Source organism: Colius striatus, chromosome 5, assembly GCF_028858725.1.
Source record: "Colius striatus isolate bColStr4 chromosome 5, bColStr4.1.hap1, whole genome shotgun sequence".
NCBI lineage: Eukaryota > Metazoa > Chordata > Aves > Coliiformes > Coliidae > Colius > Colius striatus.
In genome coordinates, this window is record NC_084763.1 from 52121093 (window position 1) to 52147773 (window position 26681).

General features: G+C 37.0%; 1 protein-coding gene across 2 annotated transcripts in view; it reads right to left on the bottom strand.

The window, feature by feature from the left end:
- The window catches only part of ARMC3 (armadillo repeat containing 3), a 48744-nt gene extending 35973 nt beyond the window's left edge, over positions 1-12771 (bottom strand). For both annotated transcript variants that reach the window (XM_061996869.1, XM_061996867.1), the window contains exons 1-7: positions 12724-12771; positions 7866-7983; positions 7343-7468; positions 5556-5624; positions 5054-5229; positions 3576-3770; positions 2600-2783 (exon numbers count right to left, since the gene is read on the bottom strand). In XM_061996869.1, coding sequence (XP_061852853.1) covers positions 2600-2783; positions 3576-3770; positions 5054-5229; positions 5556-5624; positions 7343-7468; positions 7866-7983; positions 12724-12771 — 916 coding nt within the window. The remainder of the gene's footprint in view (positions 1-2599; positions 2784-3575; positions 3771-5053; positions 5230-5555; positions 5625-7342; positions 7469-7865; positions 7984-12723) is intronic.
- Positions 12772-26681: the final 13910 nt, after the last annotated feature.

Below are 26681 nucleotides of genomic sequence, written 5' to 3' on the forward strand. Positions count from 1 at the left end.
ATTATATCTTGCATTCTGAAATGACTGCATTATTTACTGGGCAAGGAGAGAATCACAGCAAAATGTACCATGGTAATTCTGAGCATACAAAATAACAATAAGAATAAAAAATAAGATACTAAATTCAAAATTATCTTACAAAACGAATTTTCAGGGGCAAAGAGATAATGATTATGTATAGAAATTGTATCAATTTTAATTTACTTAGAGAAGCATCCTAAAGATACTATTTAAAAATGAACATAGTGTTTATATCATGTAATTCATTCTGATATTGAAGAGTTCTTAAGGGATACATTTGTCTTATAACAACAGCAACAAAAACTTACAGTTGCTGTTTGCTATGATCACATCTATCATGAAAAAGGTAAAACTAAATTTCATCTGTCAACAATAACAATTCCAGAACCAGATACTGTTGTATACTCAGTTGTTAGAATTTTTTTAAAATCCCAGACAGGTACATGTTCTATTATAGCAGAAGTAAGCTTTTCATTTCAATTAAAAGCAGCACTTTTGTGTTCTCAAATATGCAGGAAATGTTGGTAAATTGCAGTCATGACTATCAAATCCAAAGAATGTGGGCTACTGTTGGGCTATTACAAATTTAATGAAAAAGTAATAAAAGAACTTAGACCTGTGTTGTATTACATTGGAATTATATCAAGGCAAATATTAGTATTGTATACATTAGTGTTGCACTTTAGTTAGGCTGTTTAGTATCTCTAGAACCAGAGCCAAAGAAACAAACAAGGACTGCAAATATTTCTGTTTTGGTTTTGCACTTGAACTATTTCTTATAATGGCCACAAGTAGCTCTATGTAAGTGAAATAAACTAAATACTTCTAGGGGTCATGTTGAGCAGCAGGTTTACTGGTCTGCGTTTTCCACTTCACCAGTACAATATGCTGCCCTTTGTCTAATTGATTGTCACCAAAGTTCTGCAGCTTGGAAGCACCTATTTTAAATCTTCTTTTGATCTATTTTCCCAGCTCTCTGCATCCATACCAATTGTCATAGGCTGAAGAAGAGAGCAAACCTTTACAATGAAACCACATTGACTTCATTTGTAAAGAAGTATGACAAGAGGATGCATCTTCACTGACGGTAACATCCCATGATATAAGATCATGTGCAGTACTGTAATATATTATGTGTAGTTCTTGCCATCATACTTTAAAAATGTTGTGTTCAGACATGCTTCTACTAACAGCTGCTAAAATATTAGGCCACAAAAACTGAAAAAGGTGTGAAAGAGGAAAAGAAGGCTATGCTTATTTGAAAATAAATATGAAAAGGAGTAAGATGCAGTAGAAAGTAGTCAGAGTAAATATAAATCTGCTTAGCATACTACTTACAAGCCTGTCACAGGACTATAAAAATGATACTGACAGTCCTAAGTAGCATAATAAAATAACAATACAGGAAAATGCACAAAGAAAATGCTGGCATAAGAAAGTCTCTTCCTATCTTTGATACCTAACATTAATGAAAATAATTTTCAGTGACTTGCAAATCTTCCAATAGATAATGATAAAAGCAGACAGAAATACACAGAATACTAGAAAAGGTGGATTCCACTCTTTTCATGTATCATTTGCAATCCAAATAATTAAAAATATTCAGGACATCAAACTGAGGAAGGTGAGAAAAGAATTGGAAAGATAGAATGAGAAGAAAGGAGGCCTGAAATATTGTGGAAAGGAGAGATTATTTCAGTCATGTATTAAATTAGATAATATATTGGTAAAATACATATAAATTAAAGCTACGATTCAACCATGGGATGATAGAAATATGAATGAAATATTTAAAGTCTACAGCCAGAATTACTGTCATCAAAATCCCTTGATAGAATTAAAATCTTCTATAGATTGAGGTATGTTATGTTCCTCCATTGCATTTTGTGACGTAGCACTATCAGGCTTATGTTGCACCTCAGAAGCCTATGTATGGAAGGAATTTCAAATGTAGGTTTACTTAAAGAGTATCCTTACAGGTAAAAACAATGAGCACGTGTTGCCTAATTCAGAATTCCTCAGTGAATTAAAGAGTATAAATAAAATAACTATAGGGTGAATAATCATAAAAAGATGACAATGAAACTATTTAACTCCACTGGGAATATTAATCTGCAAGTCATTTGAAAAGCTTTTTTTTCCATGTCTGTTAGAGGAATTTGTATGTGAAACCGCCTGACATTTAGACAAGCAATGGTATGCAAAAGGAAGTAAGCTTCCAATTAAGTCTTAATTGATAGCAATGAGAAATAATGCCAGTGAAGGTGGCTTAAGGTGGCAGTTACCCTGCATCACTAAACATATTTTCAGAGCTCCATTTTCCTTTTTAAGGACAGGACTCTTTCAAGAACAGATTACATTTTAAAATAAACTGTTCAGAAATAAACTTTTTCATACATATATACAGCCTAGCATTCCATTTCTCCTCTGATTGGCAAGATTCATCACTGTAATTCATTCTTGCACTGTTTTCCTCAGCACAAGTACTACCCGCAACCAGATAAGATGGCTTTATTCTGTATGAAAATTTACTTCAGAAACAAATTAATGTCTGTGGATTAAAAAAAAAGTCACATACAGTCATAAGCTGCTTTGGTAATTGCCTTTGCTGCATTCTTCTGAATATCTGGAACAGTGGAGCCTCCTACAAATGAAAGCAGCTTTTTAAGGCCTCCTGTCTGCTGAATCAGTTGTAGAGTATACACATCTTCGAGACAATTTCCCAACACAGCAAGAGCTTCCACATGTAGATCGCTGACTTCCTAATAAGGAAAGAAACCCAAACAACCTTCAAATCAGGATTAAAATAGCTTTGGCTTTCAACTTTGTACGATAATTGTCATGACTTTCTTTTGGACAGTTTATTCATACTGCAAAGTACCTATTTCCATACTCATATATTTGTATAATTTCTTTGATGTGTCTTAGGATGCAACACAATTTATCATAAACAGTAAACTCCCTAAAGTTTCTCATTTACATCAGAGTGAGTTAGACAGATATTTAGAAAGGATCTGTCATCTTAAAATTTCAAAAGCTTCACAAATTTCTCTACACATTATAGTTCCCAATGTGACACCTAAACTCAAGAAGCACTAAAATGAGTTTCATAATAACATAAGCACCGAAATTTCCAAGGTAGAAAATTATATTTAAGACCATTGATATCAAAGTAAATTCAGAAAAGATTAGTGTTCAAACTAGGAACCAGCATCAGAGCTTAGCACATTATGAAAATTTTTGAGAAGACATCATATAAAAAGCAAATAGAAAATTTTTCTGACATTTACAACAGTTTGAGAAATTGACAGTAAATGCAATACAGTATTACTAATAGCAACAGAGCAAGAAAACAAATATAAGCATTTTGGTGAATTCCTTTGATCTCTTAGTAAGCTAGTTATTCTAGCTTATCCTATTTCTATCACAGTCAGATCCAAGTGCAGAGCTTGTTATTCTTTTATCATTCTTCCATAACATGAAAAAAAAAATCTCACTAGTTATAAAAACATTAGCAGCAAGAACAAAAAACTTTTAAGGCAAGTAAACTGTACATTTGTTTCCAGTATCTTCAGAAGACAATCTAATCCTTTATTTTCTCCCAGTATTATCCTGGATTCTCTGTCCTTGCTAATTACTTCTAAGGTTTTAAGGGCTAACAACTGAATAACTGGGTATTCAGATTTCAGTAGTTCCAGCAAGGGTGGAATTACATTCAATGCACGAACTGCAGCACGGCTTTGAAAATCCTGCAGTAAAATATTCAACAAAGAATGTTAGTGATAAAGAATACAACAGCATATCAATTCCTGACTTTACAGAAAGAACACCAAAAATCTGATTTCAAACATACAAAAAATGAGTCAATATTCTAGAACTTCGAGTTCTGAAGATTTCCTTCTTTTCAGATAAGAATCAAATTGAATACAATCGAACCCCACCAACCTTAAATTACAATTTTTTGCATGATTGAAGTCTAAAGAAGCCTATTTACTTCGGGTTTTGCCATATTTGTCTCAACATATTTGCTTCTTTGAGAAAGTTTTTTAAATTTAGTTTCATCATTTTTATTTATCCCAGTGGGACTAAAATTGTTTTCCCACTCTACAGTGGTTGTTTGGTTATATCTTCTTTTGTTTTAGTAATTAGAAAATGACAATCTAAAATTTCAACTTTAAACATTGTACATGCAGCTTAATAAAAGACAGTAGTAGATGATATTAAAATAGAAAAAAATAAATAAATTACAATTTGCTTTTAAATAGCTTATTGCACATGTGCAGCATGCAATTATCCTTATCAATATAAGCAAGCACCAGGTGCAGTTATCCAGATATACCCTGCAACAAAGACAGCGAGATAGTAAAAAAGGAGAAAGAGTAAAATGTGATTCTGAATAGACATGCTCTGATGCCCCAAAAGAGATAGAGTTATAAACTGAATTCATTATTGAATTGATTCGCTTAAGCCATGGAAGAGAACTGCCATACAAATGCACCATTCTTTTGCTAAGCAGCATATGGATGACATTAGCGCTGAGTGTGAAAGTGGCCAATAACAAATTTATTCCTCCCAGTATGGAAAGTAGATGTTGACAGCATTCACTGATCATTAAAAAGATGTTAAAAATTGGGACTATGGACCTGCTGGCCACAGCAGAGCACAAAGCATTTGCTAGTTCTTTAATTTACAGGATTATTCCAATCTTTTGGATAGACAGGTTATAACTCATTACCAAGATTTAGATTTTCCAACTAAGAAAACAAATTCATATTTAAACTGAATCTGATTCTGATCTCACATTGCTGTACAGCACAGATAATTGCATTAAGTTCAACAGAACTAGAGTAAAATCAGCTCTATTCATAACTACTGCAACAATCAAGGTCTTGGGTGTAATGTTTTCAAACACACTGATTAACTTGGGAGAAAAGGAACCAAATATTTCAAAATTATTAATCCCCCAGAGGATGGCAGGTGTGGGGTGAAGGGCTTATCTGCCTCTGTAATTTAAAACAACAATAAACTTTACCTGCACCAGAAGGTAAATACATTCAACTGAATTCTTCTTCACATCAGGATCAGGGCTACCTAACAGTCTAATAAGTGGTTCTAATCCACCTTGCTCAAATATTCGTACTTTACTAGTATATTCAACAGCCATATGTGCTAGACAGAGAGTAGCAAATTCATGGATAATTACATCTTCTAAGGGAAAAAAAAGAAAATATTTTAATCAAGTTTTATTCAGCACAGTATATGTTCACTAATACAGTGGTCTAAAATGTTATTTTAAGTCAAGAAACAATAGTTGTTAATCTTACACGACATCTCCATAAACACATGGCTCTATCTGTACAACATAAAATGCTACTCAGTAACACAGTTACTCCTATAAAAGCAACTACCTATTTAACTTGTGGTATGACAAATCATAAATTACAAGGAAGATTTGATTAAATTTTCCAATCAAATGGCAATCATAAGTTATTACTGAGTGTAGTTTTGCAGGAGGAATGAATACTGCAAGCTACCTTCTGGCGTCAGCTGTGAAATAAGTGAATTTGTGACATCCAGTTCCCTCAGTAACTTCTTGACATCATCTACAATAAAATAAACATAAATACGAAGTCTTTCATTTGTCGGTCTTGCTGAGTAAAGAAACAAGTTCTGCTCCAACGGAAATGTACTTTTATTTATGATCTGACTGGAAAAGACACACCACTGAAGTTATGTCAAGATCATAAAGGGCCCAGAAAACATAGAGGAGATTTTCCAGTATCTGATGACATTCTTTGACTCTTGATATATAGGAAGTTCCTCAATACTTCATTGAAACTTTACTCAAAATACTGGCATCTAGCAGGTTCTAATTAAATATTGCACAGTTTAAATTGTCAAAGAAGTTATATCCCAACAGTTAAAATTCTTTGTGGTTAAAATTATCAGACTAAAAGCAACCCTTCTGTTACTTAATTTTCAAGCCGTCACTTTCTAATTTTATGCTAACACAGCCCACATTACAAATTGAAAACATGAATTACTTAGGTTTTATTAAAATCACAGTAAAGACTTTCAGAATGCATTTTTATAGTTGTCAATGGCAAACTAGCAAAACCATAACCATTATACAGAATACCTAAAACTATTATTTGGGATAGACTTCTTACAGAGCTGTGTCATTACTATGAACACATTACAGTGTTGAAATGTCAGAAAGAAGATATGAGTTTATTTTTACAGAAAAAAAACCCCCAAAACAATGAAGATGTGAATATAAACGGAAGATCTTCAGTCATTCAAAGCCAAGTTTGTGCAGAAACATTGGCAGCCAAGGTCTGAAGGGAGCAACTATATGCTAGTTCTGAGCTGAAAGTGAGGTTAAGAGCATTAAGGTCAAATGCAACATGAAAGCAGGCAGCAGTGGATGAAATGAATTACACAGTGGTTACGATACCACCATGGAAGATAATTGGGTAGAATATCTACCAAAATAAGACCTGATTAATTATATTAATCGGATGCAGATTTATAAGGCAATGTAAAAATAACAGTCACTGAAACTCAACCTCTTCAGGGATGTCTAGCTACCACTCATTGCAGCTTGACCATCTATCTAGCCACCCAGCATGGATGCAATACATCCATCTCCATCTTACAAAAAGGTACAAGAAAATCTGTAAATATGTTTTTTAAATCATTCAATAATGGTATTGCTATAGTAGCTACACTACCCTGCTGTAACTGCAATGTCTCTGAGAGATACTCAAGACTGCTTGAACTTCACCAGTTCAGACACAGTTAAAACATTTACAGCAGCACTGACCTGCCAAAGAAGATGGGTAAAAATAAGCATGCCAATGCTTAAGAGTTCATGGCTTTTTTTTGCCATCAATACTTGAGTTAGCTACTTTAACACAGTCTCCTTTATCGCAGGAGTTACACTAACGCCTCAAGTAATAATTGGTATTTATCTCTAGCTTTTTTTGTAGATGATAAATACTACTTTATCCTTCACTTTCAACTTTTGTAAAAGAGAATAATATCTCATGTTCACATTGGCAGGCATCTTATGTAGTCAGGGTTTCCCTGATAGACATAATCCAGTATTAAATAGTTTCAATTTGGCCCCATCAAAACAAAAATAAGGGTTGGAGAAAAAGTAACTTCTCTTGTGTTTGTTTGAAAAGTCCGTGTTCACTTCAGCTGGATTGCTTCCTTTATTTTAGGCCACTAATATAGGATTTTTTCATATGAGCCACCTACTGCTTTGATGCACATTGACACTCATTGAAAAATATGAAACAAGGGAGACTCTTACGATTAGAAGCCATGATGCCAAAAACCATGATGGCATTCCTGCGTACAATTGGATCGTCATGTGAGATGAGTTTATACAGATGTTCCACTGCTCCAAGACCAAGAAGCGTCACCTTATTTTCATCACCTGAAGAGTAATTGAGTTAAAACTTCTCTAAAAATGCAACAAGCTCACAGTTTTAATCTTACAAAGTAAGAACACTACCAATCTTTGACTGGACTGTAGAATCAAAGAACAAAGTCCTGAAGAGGGCTTTGAGAGATTTTTAATCTATACCCTAAATAAACATGTGTCAAATAGTATCAAAGATTAATAGCATCTAGGCTTAATTCACATTTGTAAAGCAAAGGATGCTTCTGTCTATTGAACACCCAATAGAGGTTTGACAGATATTTCAGGAAATCTTCAAAACCTTGACAGAGACCTCTGAGAGGAAACTATTTCAGTGCTAGGAAATTAAAAAATTATGAACCACTATCAAAATCTTAGCAACACAAAAGAAAGTTCATTGCAAAAGACTAACCTTTTGATGCAAACTTATATAGAGCATCACATGCTTTGGCCAAAACTTCCTCTTCAGGAGATCTAAGCATTAGCACAGCTGTTGCTGCTGTTTTGCTTTCGATCGTTAAAGGATCAAACTACAAAGAAAGAAAAGAATAGTTTGATTTTTACTGAGCTTTTCTGTATGCTGCACTTGACTTCCACGTTTCATTAAAAAAAAAATCTAGTTTAAGATCTACATTGAAACAGAAATATTAACATGAGTTGTTATTTGCTTGGAGAAACACCTTCAAGCAAATAATAATCATTTTAATAATCATTTGAGATACTGTTGAAAAATAAGACAGAACAACCCACTTCCAAACCGAATCAAGATTTCATCCCATGTGAAGATTTTGGGAAAACCTTGACACTTCCCTGTACATCTAGGAAGACTTGAAGGCAATAAAATATGTAATTCTGTTACATACATAGAAGTATCCTGTGGCCTCAGAATCAAACATAAGAAAAAGCTTGTTAAGAGCAGCTATGAGCAAAGTCTATTAACTTAGAGGTGTTGTATGAGGAAAAGGATTTAGTCTGTGGCATCAACATACTGTTGTTTAAAAAAAAATAAAAGCATTCTTCCTCTGTCATCATCAACTCAGTTCACCAGCTTACCATGATCTTGTACTGGCTGAAGTACCTTCATGATATAATCCCTGCCCATCCAGCTAGAAATGATATTAAGTCTTCTTCATTCTGACTTCTCATTCAGAAAGAAATCTTCCAACAAATCTGGCAGTTTTCACCCTTTTAATAGACTCTTTAGGACTAACATCACTTGAGTAAAAGAATCTTCTAAAAAAGTCTTTTGTTCTTTAACAAGACTTCTCTACAACTGCAAATAGAGGTTTGATAGGTATTTCAGGAAATCTCCAAAACCTTGACAGAGACCTCTGAGAGGAAATTATTTCAGGACATTTTTTTTGAGATGGAAACAACAAAACTGTTCACATACATCTATAACGCATTTGCTAGTGACATGGTGTTTTGCCTTTTATTTCTGGAATATGAAACATCATATTTATCCACTTTTGCCTACTTAGCAACTAGCTGCCATTTTAACTAAAGTATCCACATTAATTCTGACAGAGTGGATGACTCAAGATGCAGAGCAAAACTTTGTGACATACTACTGGCAACCTCTCTCTGTTATGAAACCTGAACAGTAATTTGTGTTCTCACTTTTGCTTTCTGTTTTATAACTAGATATTTTTGCCAAGAGAGGAATTGCTTTTAACTATTAGTGTTTATGGAAGTGAAGGGCCTAGTCTAAAACCTTTCCAATAAGCAACAGCTGTATCAACCAGATCACCATTATCCAGTTGTTTTTTAGTTAGAACAAGACCTGGACAAATGTTTTACTCACATTTAGGCAATTTTTTCCACACCTGTAGTGATTTACTATGTAGCTTTGTCTTTTGACAAAAAAGAAAAAAGTAATTTTGCTTTTATTTTAGGACTTAACTCACCTAACAATGTCCTTCTAAGAACTTTCTTGTTTGCAGCCAATTTGGAAAAGGTATATTGACAATTTTTTTAACATTACTAGTTCTCTCCCAAAATATTTTGGAGTACTGTGACATTGTGTTTTGCTTCTCATTTGCGAGTGCAAGGGCTGCATGCTTATTTTCTTTCCATTTAAATGCAAAATCCACATTTGAAGGATCTATTTATCTGTTATTACGATATTGTTTAACTATATTATCAGGTCTTTTTAAAAAATCCTTTAAATTTGAATTAACTGACCACAGGTCTGCTTTACCCTTGGACTTTTCATAGGCCCTCTGTAAGCATTACTAGTATCTTTAGTATTCTTGACCCTTTTTCCCTTACATAGAAACACTGAGTTAATATATATCTGGTCATGCTAATTATTTCAGTTCTGTCACTGCCTCCTATGCTAATAATATAAAAGGAAGATACGCTGCTGAATTGCAAATAGTTGATATTAGAAGGCTCCATGGAATCATTACAGTTGGAAAAGAAGGACCTATAAGATCATCAGGTCCAACCACTCACCTCACACTGCCAAGCCCATCACTAAACTAAACCATATCCCTCAGTTCTTCATCTACGCATCTTTCGAATATCTCTAGGGATGATGATTCCACCACCTCCCTGGGCAGCCCATTCCAATGCCTAACAACCCTCTCGGTGAAAAAGTTCTTCCTAATCTCCAATCTAAACCTGTCCTAGTGCAACTTAAACCTATTTCCTCATGTTCTGTTATTTGTTACTGGAGAGATCGACTCCCACCTCACTAGACCTCCCCTTGAAGTAGCTGTAGAGAGTGATCATATCTCCTCTCAGCCTCCTCTTCTCTAGGCTAAATATCTCCAGCACCCTCAGCCACTCCTCATAAGGCCTGTTCTCCAGATCCTTCACCAGCTTTGTTGCCTGTCTCTGGACAAGCTCCAGCACCTCAACATCCTTCTTGTAGTGAGGGGCTCAGAACAGGACACAGTATTCAAGGTGCAGCCTCACCAGCGCCAAGTACAAGGGGATAATCACTTCTCTGGTCCTGCTGATCACACTATTTCTGATACAGGCCAGGATGCCATTGGTCTTCTTGGAGATCTGGGCACACTGTTGGCTCATGTTCAGCTGACAGCTGTCAATTAACAGCTACCAGCTGTTAATCGACACCTCTCAAGCCAATCTGTCCCAACCCTGTGGTGTTATGTGGGGTTGTTGTGGCCCAACTGCAGAACGCAGCACTTGGCCTTGTTGAATCTCATGCAATTGGCCTTGGCCCTTCTATCCAGCCTATCCACGTTCCTCTGAAGGGCCTTCCTGTCCTTAAGCAGGTCTAGGCACTTAAACAGGTTGGTGTCATCTGCAAATTTACTGAGGGTGGACCTGATCTCCTCATCGAGATCATTGATAAAGATGTTAAACAAGATAGGTCCCCGCACCGAGCCCTGGGGAACACCACTGGTGACCAGCCACCAACTGGATTTAACCAGATGATCTGGTCAAACTGCCCTGTTCAGAGCAGGGTCAGCTATAGCTTAGGGCCAGTGCACAGTCTGACTTTGAACACCTCCAAAGACAGAGACTACATAACCCCTTTGGGCAACTTGTGCCATGTTCCATCATTCTTACAGCAAAAGAGGATTTTTTTTTTCTTCTATTTAAATGGAACCTCCTGGGTTTCAGTTTGTGACTATTGCCTCTCATCCTTTCACTGGGCATCACTATGAAGTGCCTGATCTGACCTGTTAACTCCTCCTGTCAAGTATTTACACACATTGACTTCTCCAAGCCTTCTCTCTGGGCTGAACAGTTCCAGCTCTCAGTCTTTTCTCATATGAAAATTCTCCAAGCTTTTGACAGACTTACCAGTAGGTCTGTGTCTCTCTTGTACCAGTGAACCCAGAACTAGACACAGCACTCCAGGGACAGTCTCACTCCCTAACACTGAGTGGAAGACAATAGTCCCCTCATTCAAACTTCTGGCAACACTGCCTAATGCAGCCCAGGATTTTGTTAGCTTTCTTTACCCCAAGTGCACATTGCTGGTGCACATCCACCAGAACCACCAAGTCTTTTCCTGTAAAGCTGCTTTCCAGCTGGTTATCACTCACTTCTACTGACTTTCTAGATATTTACTGAAAAAGTCAATTTGTATTACTTTGGAGAGGGTTAGCTCATCTATATGTATATCTATCGATGTGCCTTTCAAACTTTTTTTTCTTAGATTGCAAAGGTATTTAGTTTTAATACTCTAGGCCTTGTTCTTAGTCCTATCTACATACACCTCCTTTGTGCCTCCTCCTGGTTCTCTAGCCTGTTCCATACAGAAATGGCCTTAGATCAATTTCTCCTCATGTTAAAGTTTTATATCATCTTTCATAATGATTTATTGATTGGAGCTTATGAATTATGTTTGTAATACTCACCTTTCCACAGAACAGTTCGGCAAAAACTGATACTAATTGCTATGCTGTAGTTACATTATGCCTATTGGATATTGTCTTAGTCAAAATTATTTATCCTTATTTATTATTGAAATTCTGTCGTAGTTTTTGCTGATCCATTTTTCTCTGACCTTTGAAAAAGAGGTCTCGCAGTACCATCACTCTTTACAGACTAACTCATTGCTTTTTAAAAACAATGTACTGAACTTTGTATTTGGTTTCATGTTCTTATGTGGAACTCAATGAGGTCCTGATTTTCATTGATTTTGAATTTATATTAAATTTATAGGAAACTCTTTTCCATAACAGACTTTAAGCTCTATCTTTTTAAAAAAGTCACATCACCATGATTATTCCATATTTGGCTTCAGCTCTTATAATTCTCACTGTGGCACTTCAATTATACCAGAAAAACCCGAACTGCAGCTAAAGACTATAAATCTTTGCAAAAGATCCAGAATATGTAGTTCTGTCATTCAAAATATCTGTTAAAATTTGCAGTCAATAAAAAACTCTGCAGATCCATCAAGATTCTTAACTCTTTCATCCTTAAAGGGACTGTCTCCACAGTTGAAAAAACGGGGAGGTTTCAGCTTGCTCTTCTCCTCACTATTTTGATTTTTACAAATGGACAGCTAATACTGTTTTTCAAATAAAAAGAAGCCTGGATTGTTTCATACTTTACTATTTGCAAAGCCTGCCAAAGACAACAATCTCCACAAAGAACTACACATGCCCAGTCATTCTGGTTTGTATGCCGTCCAAGGAAAGCAGAAACAGAATCATCCTTAAAATACATTTTCAGAATATTGTGGGTAAGCTAGGAGAGTAAGGAACTAAGTAAGGATGGTAGAGATGGGCCTACAATTGCATAATGTTTATTTCACAGCACATAGCAGTTTATAAACTTACCACATCCTTGGGTGGAGGCTCTACTTCCTTCTTTACTTTTTTACCCATTCTAAAAACAAACAAACAAAATAAAAGGAGACAAACAAACTCCTTTCTGTGTTTTAGGAAGCAGTTTACCAAAGATTTAGGAAAGCTTATAACACAGACGTTTTTCATTCATGTGACCCACCTCACCAGTTTGAAGATTTCTTTTAATGTAGTAATATCTATGCACAAAAATTGCTCCTTATAAACAAAACAAACTTTCTAACACTTGAACACATTGGGTAAAATACATACATCAATAAAATATATAACTACAAAGAAATATCTGAGACATCACAGGCTCAAGTTGTAATGAGGTACAAAAACATGGGACATGCTTTTCATTAAGTTAATTTAATCTACATATATATACCACATATGAAGATGAAGGTTCTATTAGGGTAGTTCCCCATGTTTGTCTATACGCTTTACATTGGCAAACACTGTGCAACTGCAAACTGTACAAATAAGTTCTACTTTGAAAATGTGGTTCAAATTAAATTTTAATCCCATGATCATATTTAACAGAAGACAAAAATCAGGTCTGCAGGTGTAAAGAAACAGTTTGGCACAATACAAATGTAATGTATTTTAAAATGTTACCAGGAAGACCTTCTCAGCTGCATCGAATAGCAGCTTCTGAAGCATATGTATGTAATACCTCATGTGGACTTAATTTCATGCAGCTTGGAAATCTTCAGCAGAGCTTTCCAGTTAAGTTACAGGCAAAAGTAAAGAGCAACATGACCCACTAGCACTAGCTATGCATAGAACATAACCCATGTTATGCCAAACTTGGGGTTGTTCTAACACTGTGTAAAAGTGAAACGTTCACTGTTAGTACCCCTTAGTAACCTCTTGGTTAGTTCTCAAAGGGAAACCACACATTCAGTCTTCTTTAGGACTATCCTGACAGCTTCCCTGTGGTATAAGAGATTATTTTCTAGTGCAATACAAGCTGTAGCCTGGCTGGTTACAAAAGCCAAGGCTATTGTTTGTTGTTTTCAACAAAAATTTGTAGCTCTTCTTGAATCCTCTGAATTTTTTCAGATATTGTTCCTCTACTGGCCTCTTAAATTGTAACACAGCAGTAGTAAAACCAGTTGATAACCACATTCTAAAAATGGATCTGAAATTTAAAACTTCATAGGCAGGTCACTATTTATAGTTTCCAGAGGAAGACCCATACAATCAAAGATTCTCCAACTCCAGTCTACTTTACTCTTGGGCATATATACATACACATTGAGGAACACATACATACACAACAGAACTCAGTGTTTCAGAAACTGTAGCTTTGGCTAGAGATAAATTAACTTCTATAGGAGACAGCATAAAGATAAATTATATATATACAGTATATTCAACAGAAATGATGGACAAACTACCCCTAATTTATGTAGTCACTGTAGAAGGTGTCATGCATATATAAAAGAATTAGATTTACAAAGACATTCAGGGAATTTGGGTTATTTAAATTGCATTAAATCCTGGTATGGAAATATAGGCACTTGCTTATAACTATTCAGTTCAGTTCAATTAATTTCAGGTATAAATTAAGCTAAAGTCATAAAAGCAATTTTAATTCTCAATGAGTTTAATCAGGTTTAAATCAAATACTTCAAAAAATTAATTCATGTAAAAGTATTTATAATGTTGTGTAACTAACGCTAACAGATTCAAATAATTATACATATCCCAAGACTGTTGATAACTAAAGCCTTTAATTGTAAATACTTCTTCACACTGCATAAATACATGCAGCTTTTGACAATATTTTCAAGAAACAGATACATTTTTGTACATGTTCAGAAATGTGGTAATATTCAAAAAGCACTACAATCAGTACCAACAAGAACGGAGAACAGGACAAAAATTTTATTGTGAATTTTGCCCCTCAGCCTGTTTCATTGCTGTGTTCACCATTCTGGATTTCAAGGCATTCTGCCACCAAATGTTGGTGTTAGCTTTGCTCTCTTAAAGCTCTCTATATTCAGCAGTCATCGTCTGATGAAGCAATGATGCATGTGGAATTCTTTGCCTTACTGATAATTTAAGAAACCCATCTTCTGCATTGAAACGTAATTATTGCAGATAATCAATGTGTACAGGTATTGAAAAGCTACTGACCCCTAAAAGAACTCATTCAAATCCCTTTATCTCCATCATTGTGTGTTGTCTTTTCCTCAGCATATCTTTGAATCTGTTTACTATTCTAAATATTTAGAATTCAGAAAAAAAAACAAAAAAGCAGGATTTAGATTTTTAAATGTGATTAAATGTTGGGTCTGTGTTACTTGAAAAACTTCTCTTCAAAACAAAACCCCTATTCAATAGTAATTAAGAATAATTAATTAAATTAATTAATTCCTGGAGAAACTGGCTGCTCATGGCTTAGATGGGTGTACTCTTTGCTGAGTATAAAAACTGGCTATAGGGCAAGCCCAAAGAGTGGTGGTGAATTGACTTAAACAGAGAAAAGGAGGCTGAGGGGAAATCTTATCACTCTATACAACTCTCTGAAAGGAGGCTGTAGCAAGGTGGGGGTTGGTCTCTTCTTCCAGGAATGGCCTCAAATTGTGCCAGAGGGGGTTTAGATTGGAGATTAAGAAAAATTTTGTCACTGAAAGGAATGTCAAGCACTGGCACAGGCTTCCCAGGAAGTGGTTGAGTCACCATCCCTGGAGGTATTTAAAAGATGAGTAGGTGTGGCACATATAGACACGGTTTAGTGATGGACTTGGTAGTGCTGGGTTAATGGTTGGACTCGACCTTAAAGATCTTTTCCACTCTAAACAATTCTACATCTTAAAGACAAAATAAAGTATATTCCCCTTTGAGTAATATTATCTCTTTAGTGTTTTGTAGGTTTCTAGAGTCACAGGAGCATACTTTTTCTACATACGTTTTTTGAGACTAAAGAGTTGACTGTTTTATGATCATATAGAGCTTGAGGTAATAAAGGACTTTGTCATAACAGATGTAGCCAATGCATAGTCAAGCAGTCTATGAAGTTATCAATCAATACCACTTTATCTCCTTTACCTTGAATTTACTGCCTTCCCTGGTAGATAAATTACCCTGCTTTACTTTGCTCCTATCTAGTTTCAGTGCAGCGGTTTTATCAGATGTTGTTTCTCAGTCAGAAGGATGGTCATTATGTCCAACCAGACCCTCATTCCAAAACTACAATCCCCAATACTTTCCCTAAGCTCTGGCTATCCTTGGCACTTCCCTCTTTCACTCTGAACTCCACCAGGACCTCCAGCTTTCCTACAGGATCAGAACTACCCTAGTGCGGGTATCTGAAGTTAAACCAGTATCCAGAAACTGAATAGTGTCCATGAAACCAAATTAGGTATCAGTACTTGAGTTAGTCACTCTCCTTGATAATTGATGGAGACCTACTCAACTTACTCAATAGCTCTTAAGGCAGATTCATCCTAAAGTAGATACCTAAAATGAATTTAAAATAACTACTTTTTCCTCAGACCAAAGTCAGAGCCTAGAGTTGCTAGGCTCGTGTATTGACATTTACACTGACATCTACATTTAGTGAAATAAACTTGTTACCCTGTTTCTTCACATGAATCCACATGCCAGGCAGTATCTGGCAGATACTATCACAGTAGACTGAACATGAGCAGAACTAGACATATGACAAAATACAGTCTCATTGTCTGTATGGCTGAAAGGAACAGGCCAATCTCCAATAACATCTCCATGACTAGAATATTTTGCCCCTAAGTGGAAAATTATTTTGAGAAAGGTCACAGATGTGGACTTCTTAGTTCAAAAGTAGAACTCTCTAACTTCTTGACTCTTTTTACTTGCCATGTCAAATAAAATAAGGAATTTGTTGTAGATGTCTGCCCAGAGGAGCAGATTCCAAGTACTAGACTGTAACATAAGGATAGCCATAATCCCTGTACTTGCTTCATTTTATTGTCTTGCTCTAGGAATCTCTCTGATAAGTGTGAGTAGTGTCTTAGATTGCAAATCTGAGATATCCACTTATTTCTAGGCATTATACTTCTTTTTTTAAAAATACAAGATGTTGGATAGCAAGTGAGCTTTGACCAAAAACCAAGTCTATGAATCATACTTTGAAACATGAGGAAAGTCTTCTGGTGTTTTTTCTGTTTAAAATACTGAAATCTTCTAAACACTTCCTTTAGAGTATGGAGTGTTACCTATACTATCAGATTACTGTAATATATATGAAAGACCATAATATTTTATGGTTTAAAGTCAGATGATGCATTTAGAAAATATTACCTGTTCCATTTGCATCTTCTATTTTCTAAAACATTAAATAACTGACACTACAACCTCAGATCCTGCACATATTGACATGAGATAAAGAACAGGAACAAGTCAAAGACAGAGCCACTGTGGAACTTACCTGTTTGTGAAGGAATCAAAGTTCTCTTCTGAGAGCAATTACTTCTATGGAAAAAGAGAAGGATTTCAGAATAGCTTCTAAACAGTTGTTATTACGTGATCCACTTTAAGAATTAACTGTCCCATGCTTTAAGATAGTCTGAACCTGTGTTACTACAAACTGTCCATGATTTCCAAATTCTTCACAAAAATGATGCACAAATGAGATTCTTTTTGACTTCCAAGTGACAATTAAGTAATCTCAATTTAGTCTAGCTAGTTCAATGAAGTCTTGCTGCTTCTTATCTCACAGAAATTAAAATCCTTTTTCCATGATAAACTGTCTATAAATTGATCACCTTCATTGATCACTTAAATTGATTTCTGTATGGACACTCTTGATTGCAATGGAAGGCACCAGAACTAGAGAAAGATACTAAAATTACGATGAATCCATAACCTAGTATATATGCCAGTGTAGTGGTTTTGCCTGAGCCAGGTATTTGGTAGCAGGGGGGCTACAGGGGTGACTTATTTAAATAAAGATCCGCCAGAAGCTTCCCCTGTAGCTGACAGGGCCAATGCCAGTCAATTCTAAGGTGGACCCTGCAGCTGACTCAGGCCTGGCCACTTAGTGATTGAGGTAACACCTCTGTGAATATGAGAAAGGGAAGAAGTTGCTGTGCATTTGCTAAACTGCAGCAGCAAAAGAGAGTGAGAATGTGATAACACCTCTGTAGACACCAAGGTCAGTGGTCTTGAGAAGAAGCAGTGGCAAACTCCATCTGTAATGAACTCACTGCAACCCCCAATCCCCATCTCCTGTGCCACTGGGGGGAATGAAGGAGAGTCCTGGGAAGAGGGAGGAGTGGGGGGGAGGTGTTTTAAGATCTGTTTTTATTTCTCATTTCACTGTTCTGATGGTTCATTAATAAATCAAACCTTTTCTCCCTAAGTTGAGTCTGTTTTGCCCATGGCACTAATTGCAGAGTGATCTCCCTGTCCTTATCTTGACATACAAACCTCTAGTTATATTTCTCTCTCCCCTGTCCAGTTTAGGAGGGGGAGTGATAGAATGACTTGGTGGTCTTCTGGCACCCAGCCAGGGCTAAACCACCACAGCTAGCTTAAATACCCCTCTCATCATTCTCAGGTAGCTTTGTTATAATTAAAAGAAAAATGCAGAATAATCCTGAAACTCCCTTCTTTCTCTGAAATTATTCTTCTCCCTTTCTTCCCTCCTACTCCTTAAATATGGATCAACAGACTCCCATTGTACAGCATTGTAAAGCCACTGCAAGCACTAGTACATCACAAAAAACCTGGCTTCATGGAAGATGAGAATTAAAAAGCGATACCAGGTCGAATCTAATATTTGGTTCCTGAAAAGATATGCTGTATGAAAAGAATACATTACATGAGAGATCAATTAAGTCAGGACCTTTGAATCTGTGCTCATGGGTATATTAGGCAAAAAATGATGAGGATCAAGTAAAGTATTAGCTATTGTGCAAGAGATGTTAACTGACCAAACTTAACTAGAATCTCTTCCTAGATACAAGACAGTATTTTCTATTTTGCTTCTGTTGGACAAAGTTCATTCCACTGCAGAAAAAAAAAAGGACTAAATATCATTCTGTGAATTCATTTAAAGATACCATTTTTTCACATGATCCATGTGTTTATAAATTGTATGTACACAAACCAAAAGAATCATTAAAAATCCCCCATACTTAGAGATGCAAGTGGAGTACTTTTCAAACAAACTATTAAGTCAAAAAAAAAGTCTGTAGTTGGATGTCAGGTTAAGGAAACAGCTGCAAGAGAGAAAAGGTTGGGATTTTAGGTGAGCCAAAAAAATAATATAATTGTTTATTTTAAATCTCAGAACTCCTAAGATACATTCATTTGCATTCTGATATCACATTTACACTCAGCTCAGTGTTGCTTTCAAATGCCCAAGGGTAGATGCTTAGATTTTTAACAAAAACCAGATTCTCAGGTGTATGATTGCATAACCGGATGCTGTGAAAATATTCAAGACTTGCAATAAAATATTGACTCATGTACAGCCTCTGAGTGATAGCAGCACCTTTTTCATACTGCCCAAGGACCATACTTCACTGTTTTCAGAAGCTGAACAGCTTGATACATCTAGTAAGAGGTGTACTAAGTTGAGAGTGTTTCAGTTAAGAGACTAAGCTGTAACGGTAGAAAGTATTTTCAAAGTTGTTGAGTGTAAAAGACAATGTATCAATATTAATAAAAAGCAGTATCAGGAATTAAAGAACATTATAGCATTCTTTCCAAATTACAGAATAACTAAAAGGCCCCAGCATAAAAAACATCCTTCAATGCGTAAGAATTCTTCCACGGCAGATCAGTATCCTGCATCCAGAGCAGTAAGAGCCAAATGCTTCTGATAAATGCACAAAACCAATCCCCAAAGTCAGATTTCCTACATCTGTTACTTTTTTTGTCTTTTCCTAAAGTACAAAGGTTTAGAACTCCTGAAGTTTTTACGTTCTTCCTAACAATAGTAGCTATTTTTACTGTCCACATAAATGCTCAAGGCTTTTACTCTTCATTCTTAGTCTGACATGCTATGGCATAGGTCCAGTTGTCGAGTGTGCTGTATAAAGAGCTGCTCCTTAGATTTAAAACATATATATAAACAGTTTAAATGTGTTACTCAACACAACATTCCCTTGTTCTTGTATTACAACTTGGGTTAAAAGATGCCCTGATTTGATCTTTTCTACTTTCTTTTATAACTCCCTGTGCATTCTGATTTATCACCTTTCTAAGCTACCTTAATTATTTTTTCCATATAGCTTTTCCAGACATGTATGTTTCTCGTCTCAGAGTCCCTCTGTGATTGTTAAATCTTTCTCAGATACAATGAATCTAACCTGAAATACCATAATCAATTTTAGAATGCTACTGATTTATTTCAGTGACATTATAACTTTTGGGGTATTAATTTTTAGCCAATTTCCTCAACGAAGATTTTTTCTAAGCTATCCACATATGGTAAACAGGTCATTTTCCCAGCTGATTACAATTAATTTAAGTTCACTCCTGAAGAGTATATTGTTCCAAATATCCCAGACAGTGTAAATTACATTGCTTTCATCAACAATAATTTTTATCTGCCATGGTGTTACCAGTTCATCTAACTACAGAAAAGCTTTCAGAAGTTTCTAGCAGTCTTCTTCAGTCTTAACATAAATTATTTTATCTCACTAGAAAATTTTGATTTCTCTATCTTATTGCTCATTTCCAAATTGTAATGAACATATTACATCAAATCAGACCTAGGATCTACCCTTGGAGGATCCAAGCTGTGAAAATATGAATGAAGGAGATCTTTAGAAAAAAAACGAGAGAATAGCTATGTAACCACTGTCTGAGTAGTAATAGCAGGATACTTTTCATATGGTAATCAAAGATGGTCTGCCTTTGGAGGAAGGACATTTTAAAGACTAGTAAAAAACCTAAAAGCACTCCTAAGTTTTTAGTCAGCTGTGCCAATCTACTTGTCTCCAAATGAATGCGTCCTTCTGCCAGTTTCACAGGAACATCTGACAAAAGAGACATTTGGAATTATCTGATTCATTCCCCTCTGCCATCACAGCCACCACATCAGATTAATCCCACCATACACCTATAAAGCTATATCTTAAAAACTGCTAGGTATTTTGTCCCTACTTTTCTTATTAAAGAGCTGCTTCCACAAGCTCACTGCTCAGACAGCCAGGGACCTTTTTTAATGTTTACTCTACGTTTATTCATGACCACTTTACTGTATTCATGTCACGTTCAAACATTTGTCAATTACTTTCCTTGCAGGCATGTATCAAGATATATTATTTATACTAAATATTTATACTACAAAATATATATTTACTATTTTCTATTCATACAATATAGTGCATTATACACAGATGGTAACATATTTTTATCTATAGAATCAGAACGTATTTAGAATTGAAGAAGCAGAGAATGGTTTGGGTTGGAAGGGATCTCAAAAATCATCTAGTTCCATCCCCCTAGAATGGTTGCTCAAAGCTCCATCCAATCTGGCCTTGAAAACTTTCGGGGATGAGGCAGCAACAGCTTCTCTGAATAGTTCCAGTGCCTCACCACCCTCAGAGTGAAGAATTTCTTCCTTATATCTAGCATAAATCTACCCTCTTTCAGTTTAAAGCAATTAACCCTTGTACTGTCAGTACATGCCCTTGTAAAAAGTCCCTCCCCACTTTCCCGTAGCCCCGCTTTAGATACTGGAAGGCTACGCTAAGGTCTCCTCAGAGCCTTCTCTTCTCAAGGCTCAACCACCCCACTCTCTCAGACTCTCTTCATGGGTGAGGTGCTCCAGCCCTCTGATCATCTTTGTGGCCTTCTTCTATTTGAAGTTAACAAACATATCTCCACTCAGTTTTCATTTTATTAGGTGAAAGAACTCTTCTAATTTCCTAAAAAAAAAATTATTCTTCGTTTCTCACATCATCCTCATCAGCCTTTTTTAAGTCAATCTCTTAAAAACATGGATGACCTCAGTTTAAAAAGAAAAATACTTGTTCTATTGAATTTGTTGATCTCTTGTTCTGCATCTCCAGGCTGTACCTGCCAAACTGGCCTCCAGTTTTGGTCCCTACAATTTGATAAACATAGACAAACTGGAGAAAATCAAAAGGGGCGCCTCAATGATGATCAAAGGACAGAAGAAACTGCCCTTTGAGGAAAGACTGAAGGCCTTAGATCTTTTCTCCCTGGAGAAGAGAAGGCTCAAGGGAGACCTCATCATTGAAGTCCAGCAGTTAAAGGGAGGCATTCTCTCCACAAGAAGCCACATGGAAAAGACAAAGGACAGCGAGTACAAGTTGCTTTGGGAGAATATTTATCTTGACACAAGAAATAAATCTTTTAAAGTAAGAGCAACCTCCCCAGGGATGTGGTAGTCTCCAGTGCTGGAGTTTTCCAAAACGCAATTAGACAAGGTGATCAGTAATCTCACCTAGGCTCCTTTTACCACCAAAGGTTGGACTAGATGATCTCTTAAGGTCCCTCCCTGCCTGAGCCGTTGTATGACTCTATAATCACAGCATTCCAGAAGATGCCTCTCCTCTCTTGTACAAAATTGTACTTCTTTGTTGACAATGGAAATAACTTAGCTGCATTAGTATCACGCTCATGACTTTTACAGTCGTGTCAAACTGCTGATTTACCACGCTTTAATATGGTAACAGAAAGGAAAAGGAAAAGGAAAAGGAAAAGGAAAAGGAAAAGGAAAAGGAAAAGGAAAAGGAAAAGGAAAAGGAAAAGGAAAAGGAAAAGGAAAAGGAAAAGGGACATTTGCTACAGTTTAGGGCAAAAATGCAGTAGGTAGGTTTGGAAACAAAAGTAGGAATTATAGGATATATAAGCTCATCTTGACACTCATCATGGTGGCAGAACAGTAGATCAGAAAGTGTCAGTATGATAAAAATCACAAAAAAAAAAAAAAAGGAAATTTAAAAAATAATAAATATTGCTTTCACCAGCAAAGGTGAGAAAGCAAGCTTGCTCACAGCCAATTACCAACAGAAAGGTGGTATGTTTACCTTGCACAGATTAAGATAATACAGTATCAGACTACCTTACATAGACGACCATTTCAAATGAGCAGTAAGACTATACAAGAGTTCTCTTCCACAGACAATGCACTTTTGCCAACAAATCCATACTTGGTTTTGAAAATCCTGTCTGCTGATGCCCCCAAACCTTCGAAACATCAATAAATGAGGTGAGATTTCCTCCCTATAATAGCCTAATCACCTGTTAGTGTTCTCTAGGGCCAAACTCCTGTATTTGATTTTTTTTTCCCCTCATCTATTATTAATACAATTTTAGGTCTTATGCCTTTCATGATACTGTCACATATAATTTCTACATATCTGTAGTGCATTGCTCTTTGTTCATATCACCTATCCAAATATTAACATAACATTATTTTTTCTTCCATGTAAGTTTCCTTCAGGCAGGTCCACTGCAGTTTCTTGCTTCCCAGTTCACATCTAAAATACCGGTCAAAGTATTGAACTAGTCCATCCATGTTTTTCTCCACCTTTGCTGACAATACCCAAGCTGCCAGTTTCTGGTAAGAAATAGTGTCGGGAGGCCCTAAATGCAGGATTTGCTCTGTGAGGTTTTACATTTTATTTATATTCATTTGGATATGCTTCAGCTGTTATTAAATTTTCCCATTTTATTATAAGTCTTGCAACTGTCACTGCTTTTCCTAAAAGTGTAGATACTGTTATCAAGCAGACATTATTTTGTTAGGATTTTTTACTTGTGGCTTAAAGAAACTTTGATGTATACTACTACCAGTACTACTAGTGGTTTTTTTTAACTTTGACTTTCGGAAGCCTACAGCTGTGTGGACATCAGTTCCCTGGTCCCGCGCTGAGGAACCAAATCCGTCGTGAGGCGAGGCGCGAGCCGGGCCACTGGCGCGGGGACAGCGGGCTCTAACAGCCCCCTCCGGCACCGGCACCGCGCCGTCGCGTCAGGACCAACCGGTGACTCACCCACCTACGCACAACGGATGATTTCTGCTTACAGGGAGCTGTCAGCGCCCAAGCCCTCCGCCCCCACCATACCTGGACCGCTCGCTCGCTCGCCCGCCTCCTCTCAGGCGCCGCGGCGGCCCTCCGCGCCCCCGTTCCCTCGCTCGCTCTAGGCCCGCCGCCCCCACTCACCCTCAGCGGCCGGGCTCAACACGCCGCGCCGCGCCGCCCGGGGGCGATCACGCAGCAGCGGCCCGAGCCGTTGTATCGCCAGTTGCTAGGAGACGCTGCGGCGCATGCGCTGTCCGCCGCGAGCCGGAGCGGTCAGCGCGCGCCTGAGGGGACCCTGAGCCCGTCGCCGCTGCTCTTCCCTTTCCCTTTTCTCCCTTTCCCAGGCAGCAGTTTCAGCTGTGTCGGTTGAATATGAATTTTCAGAGTCTTTGGAGAGTGATTTGATTGTGGTATGTGCATTAATCCGTTTCTTCATCATTTACCCGAACTCCAAAGGGCAGGTAACGTACCGTTGAGAGAATCATTAAGTCATTAATGCTGATAGAATGGGGTAGTGATGAAAAAAATTTCCTCAAAAGGTAAAGGAAAAGGCTACTTTCTCACCCAAAGAACACAGTGTCTGAAAATTAATAAACACAGTCTGCTTAAAAAATGGAAAGTTGCCATGTTCACACCTTCCTTTTGTGTGGAGCTTTTTTCCCCCTGTTGTTCTGTTTACTGTCTATTTTCTGGGCATTCATGAAAAAAAAAACCCAAACCTGAAAAAGGCACTCATTTTTGGGAGCAAGCAGATAAAACTCGTACATGACTTAGGGCAAAACGTGGGCAAATCTCTGTCAGAGCATCAGCTGCCGTGGTCCTGCTGGTAAAATATCAGCACAGAGCTTTGTCAGACAGCCAGAAGAGTGCAATTCTCAGAATCACAATTCATTGTAGTATTCTCTTTTGCCAGACAGGGCTATTTTGGAGGCAATGCTAAGCCAAATTGTGAAATTGAATGATATTTTTTAGCTTGAAATGAAGCTTAGTTGCCATCAGTAACTGCAGAAGTATCAGGAAACAGGCAAATACAATAATTTTTGGGGCCTCAAAACTGAATAATAATAGGTAAAGAAATTACAGCTGCTATCAACTATCACCTCTGATTCCTTTTAATCACAAATCTCGTTGCTTTCTCCCCAGATTTCTTAAGATGTTGCACTGCAAGTGTAAATGTGTTTCTGTTTTTATAAACCACACCAAACATAGCACAAATAGGTCCTACGATAACTATGATACTATGTGTACTGTTATAGGAGAAGAGTTGGTGAATCATTTTAAGGTGCAAGCAAGCCAAATGTGTCAGTGTCTCATTCCACTTCTAACGTCACCACTCCAATAGAAAATTTATAAAGGTTTATAATTGCCTTCTCTGGAAAGCAACTGAAGGACTATTTATACTGACTGGAATCTCAGCAGAGAGGAGAATTCATACTGAACTTTTAAGGCCGGTTTCTGACTGACTGATACTTCATGAAGTCTGGCCAATCAATCTCTCATACTTACAATGGTTAGTAGAGGCTCACACTGGTAGGGAAGAAAGGGGAAAAATGCAGTAGCTTGTTACAGGGAATTCATCTACTTTGTCGACTTTGTGAATCTTTATTTCTCTAAACAGATTCAGGCACTGCAGTGGTGGGCAGAAGATGGAAATATAAGAGATGGATGTAAATAGTGAAGGCAAAAATTTGGTTTTAACACTATGTTGGGTCTAATCTGGATGGAGTTAGTTTTCTTCATAGCAGCTTGTATGTTGATGTGTTGTAGATTTTTGGACAAAATACTGTTGATAATACAGCAGTGTTTAAGCTATTGCTAACCAGTGCTTGCACGATGTCAAGTCCTTCTCTGTTTCTTATATCACCCTACCAGAGAGTAGTGTGGGAGTGGGCAAGAGGCTGAGAAATGACACAGCTGGGAGAGCTGACCCCCAACTGAGCAAAGGGTTATTTTATGCCATATAATATCAGGCTCAGCAGTAAAGCTGAGGGGTTGCCCTTCCAAGGTACTGCCTGTCATGAATTCAATGATTTCCATGACTGGGGAAACTTCTTTTTCTTATCTTCAATGATGGTAGTTGGTTAGGTCTGTTCGTTATTTCATGTGAATGGCCACATAAATGACATATGATGATGATGCAGAACCCATGGGAAGGAAGAGGTGTATGGTAATTAAGTGCACGATCACAGTTTGTTTCAATGCACTCCTGGAACAAAGGAGTCAGTTATTCTTGAAGACTAAAGTGTACTATGGAGATAGGAAATGAGAGGATAGTCTCAAACTCAGAACCACACTTTCTTGCAAATTTTGTGAAGCATAAGCATCTGTTTTGTGCAACAAACAGACAGAAAGGAAGAAGGACAACAATGGATGACCAGGAGAGAGACAAGCATTCTCTTCCCTCCCCAGCTCTATTTGTGCCATTTTTGCACGTCTAACCTTCAGATCCCAGAAGCACCTCCAGGTATGTGCTTTTTGTGGTATTTTTTCTCCTCAACAGGTAAGATTTAAGCATGTCCCTTCTGCGTTCCTTAGTCCAGTGTTATTTTCTATTCATTGTGTGCTTGAGAGTTAAGGATCATGAACACACTGTGGGCACCCACCTGCTCTAGTGTAAATAAACGTGATCTTACCATTCTGTGGAAATGGATTCTGTAGAGATTATCCTTTCTGTCTTTATTTTTTGTCATGGTTTAACCCAAGACAGCAAATGGAAAACAATGAAGTAAAATGTGTGAGTTGAGATAATGAGTACAATCAAATCATAGAATCATAGAATGGTAGAGTTGGAAGGAACCTTTAGAGATCATCTAGTCCAACCTTCCTGCTGAAGCAGGTAACAAAAAGATTTAATAATAATAGTAATGAAAAATAATATAACAAAAAAAAGAGAGAAATAAACCCCCCTGACCAATGCCTGAGCAGTGATCTGTGCCTCCTGGCCAG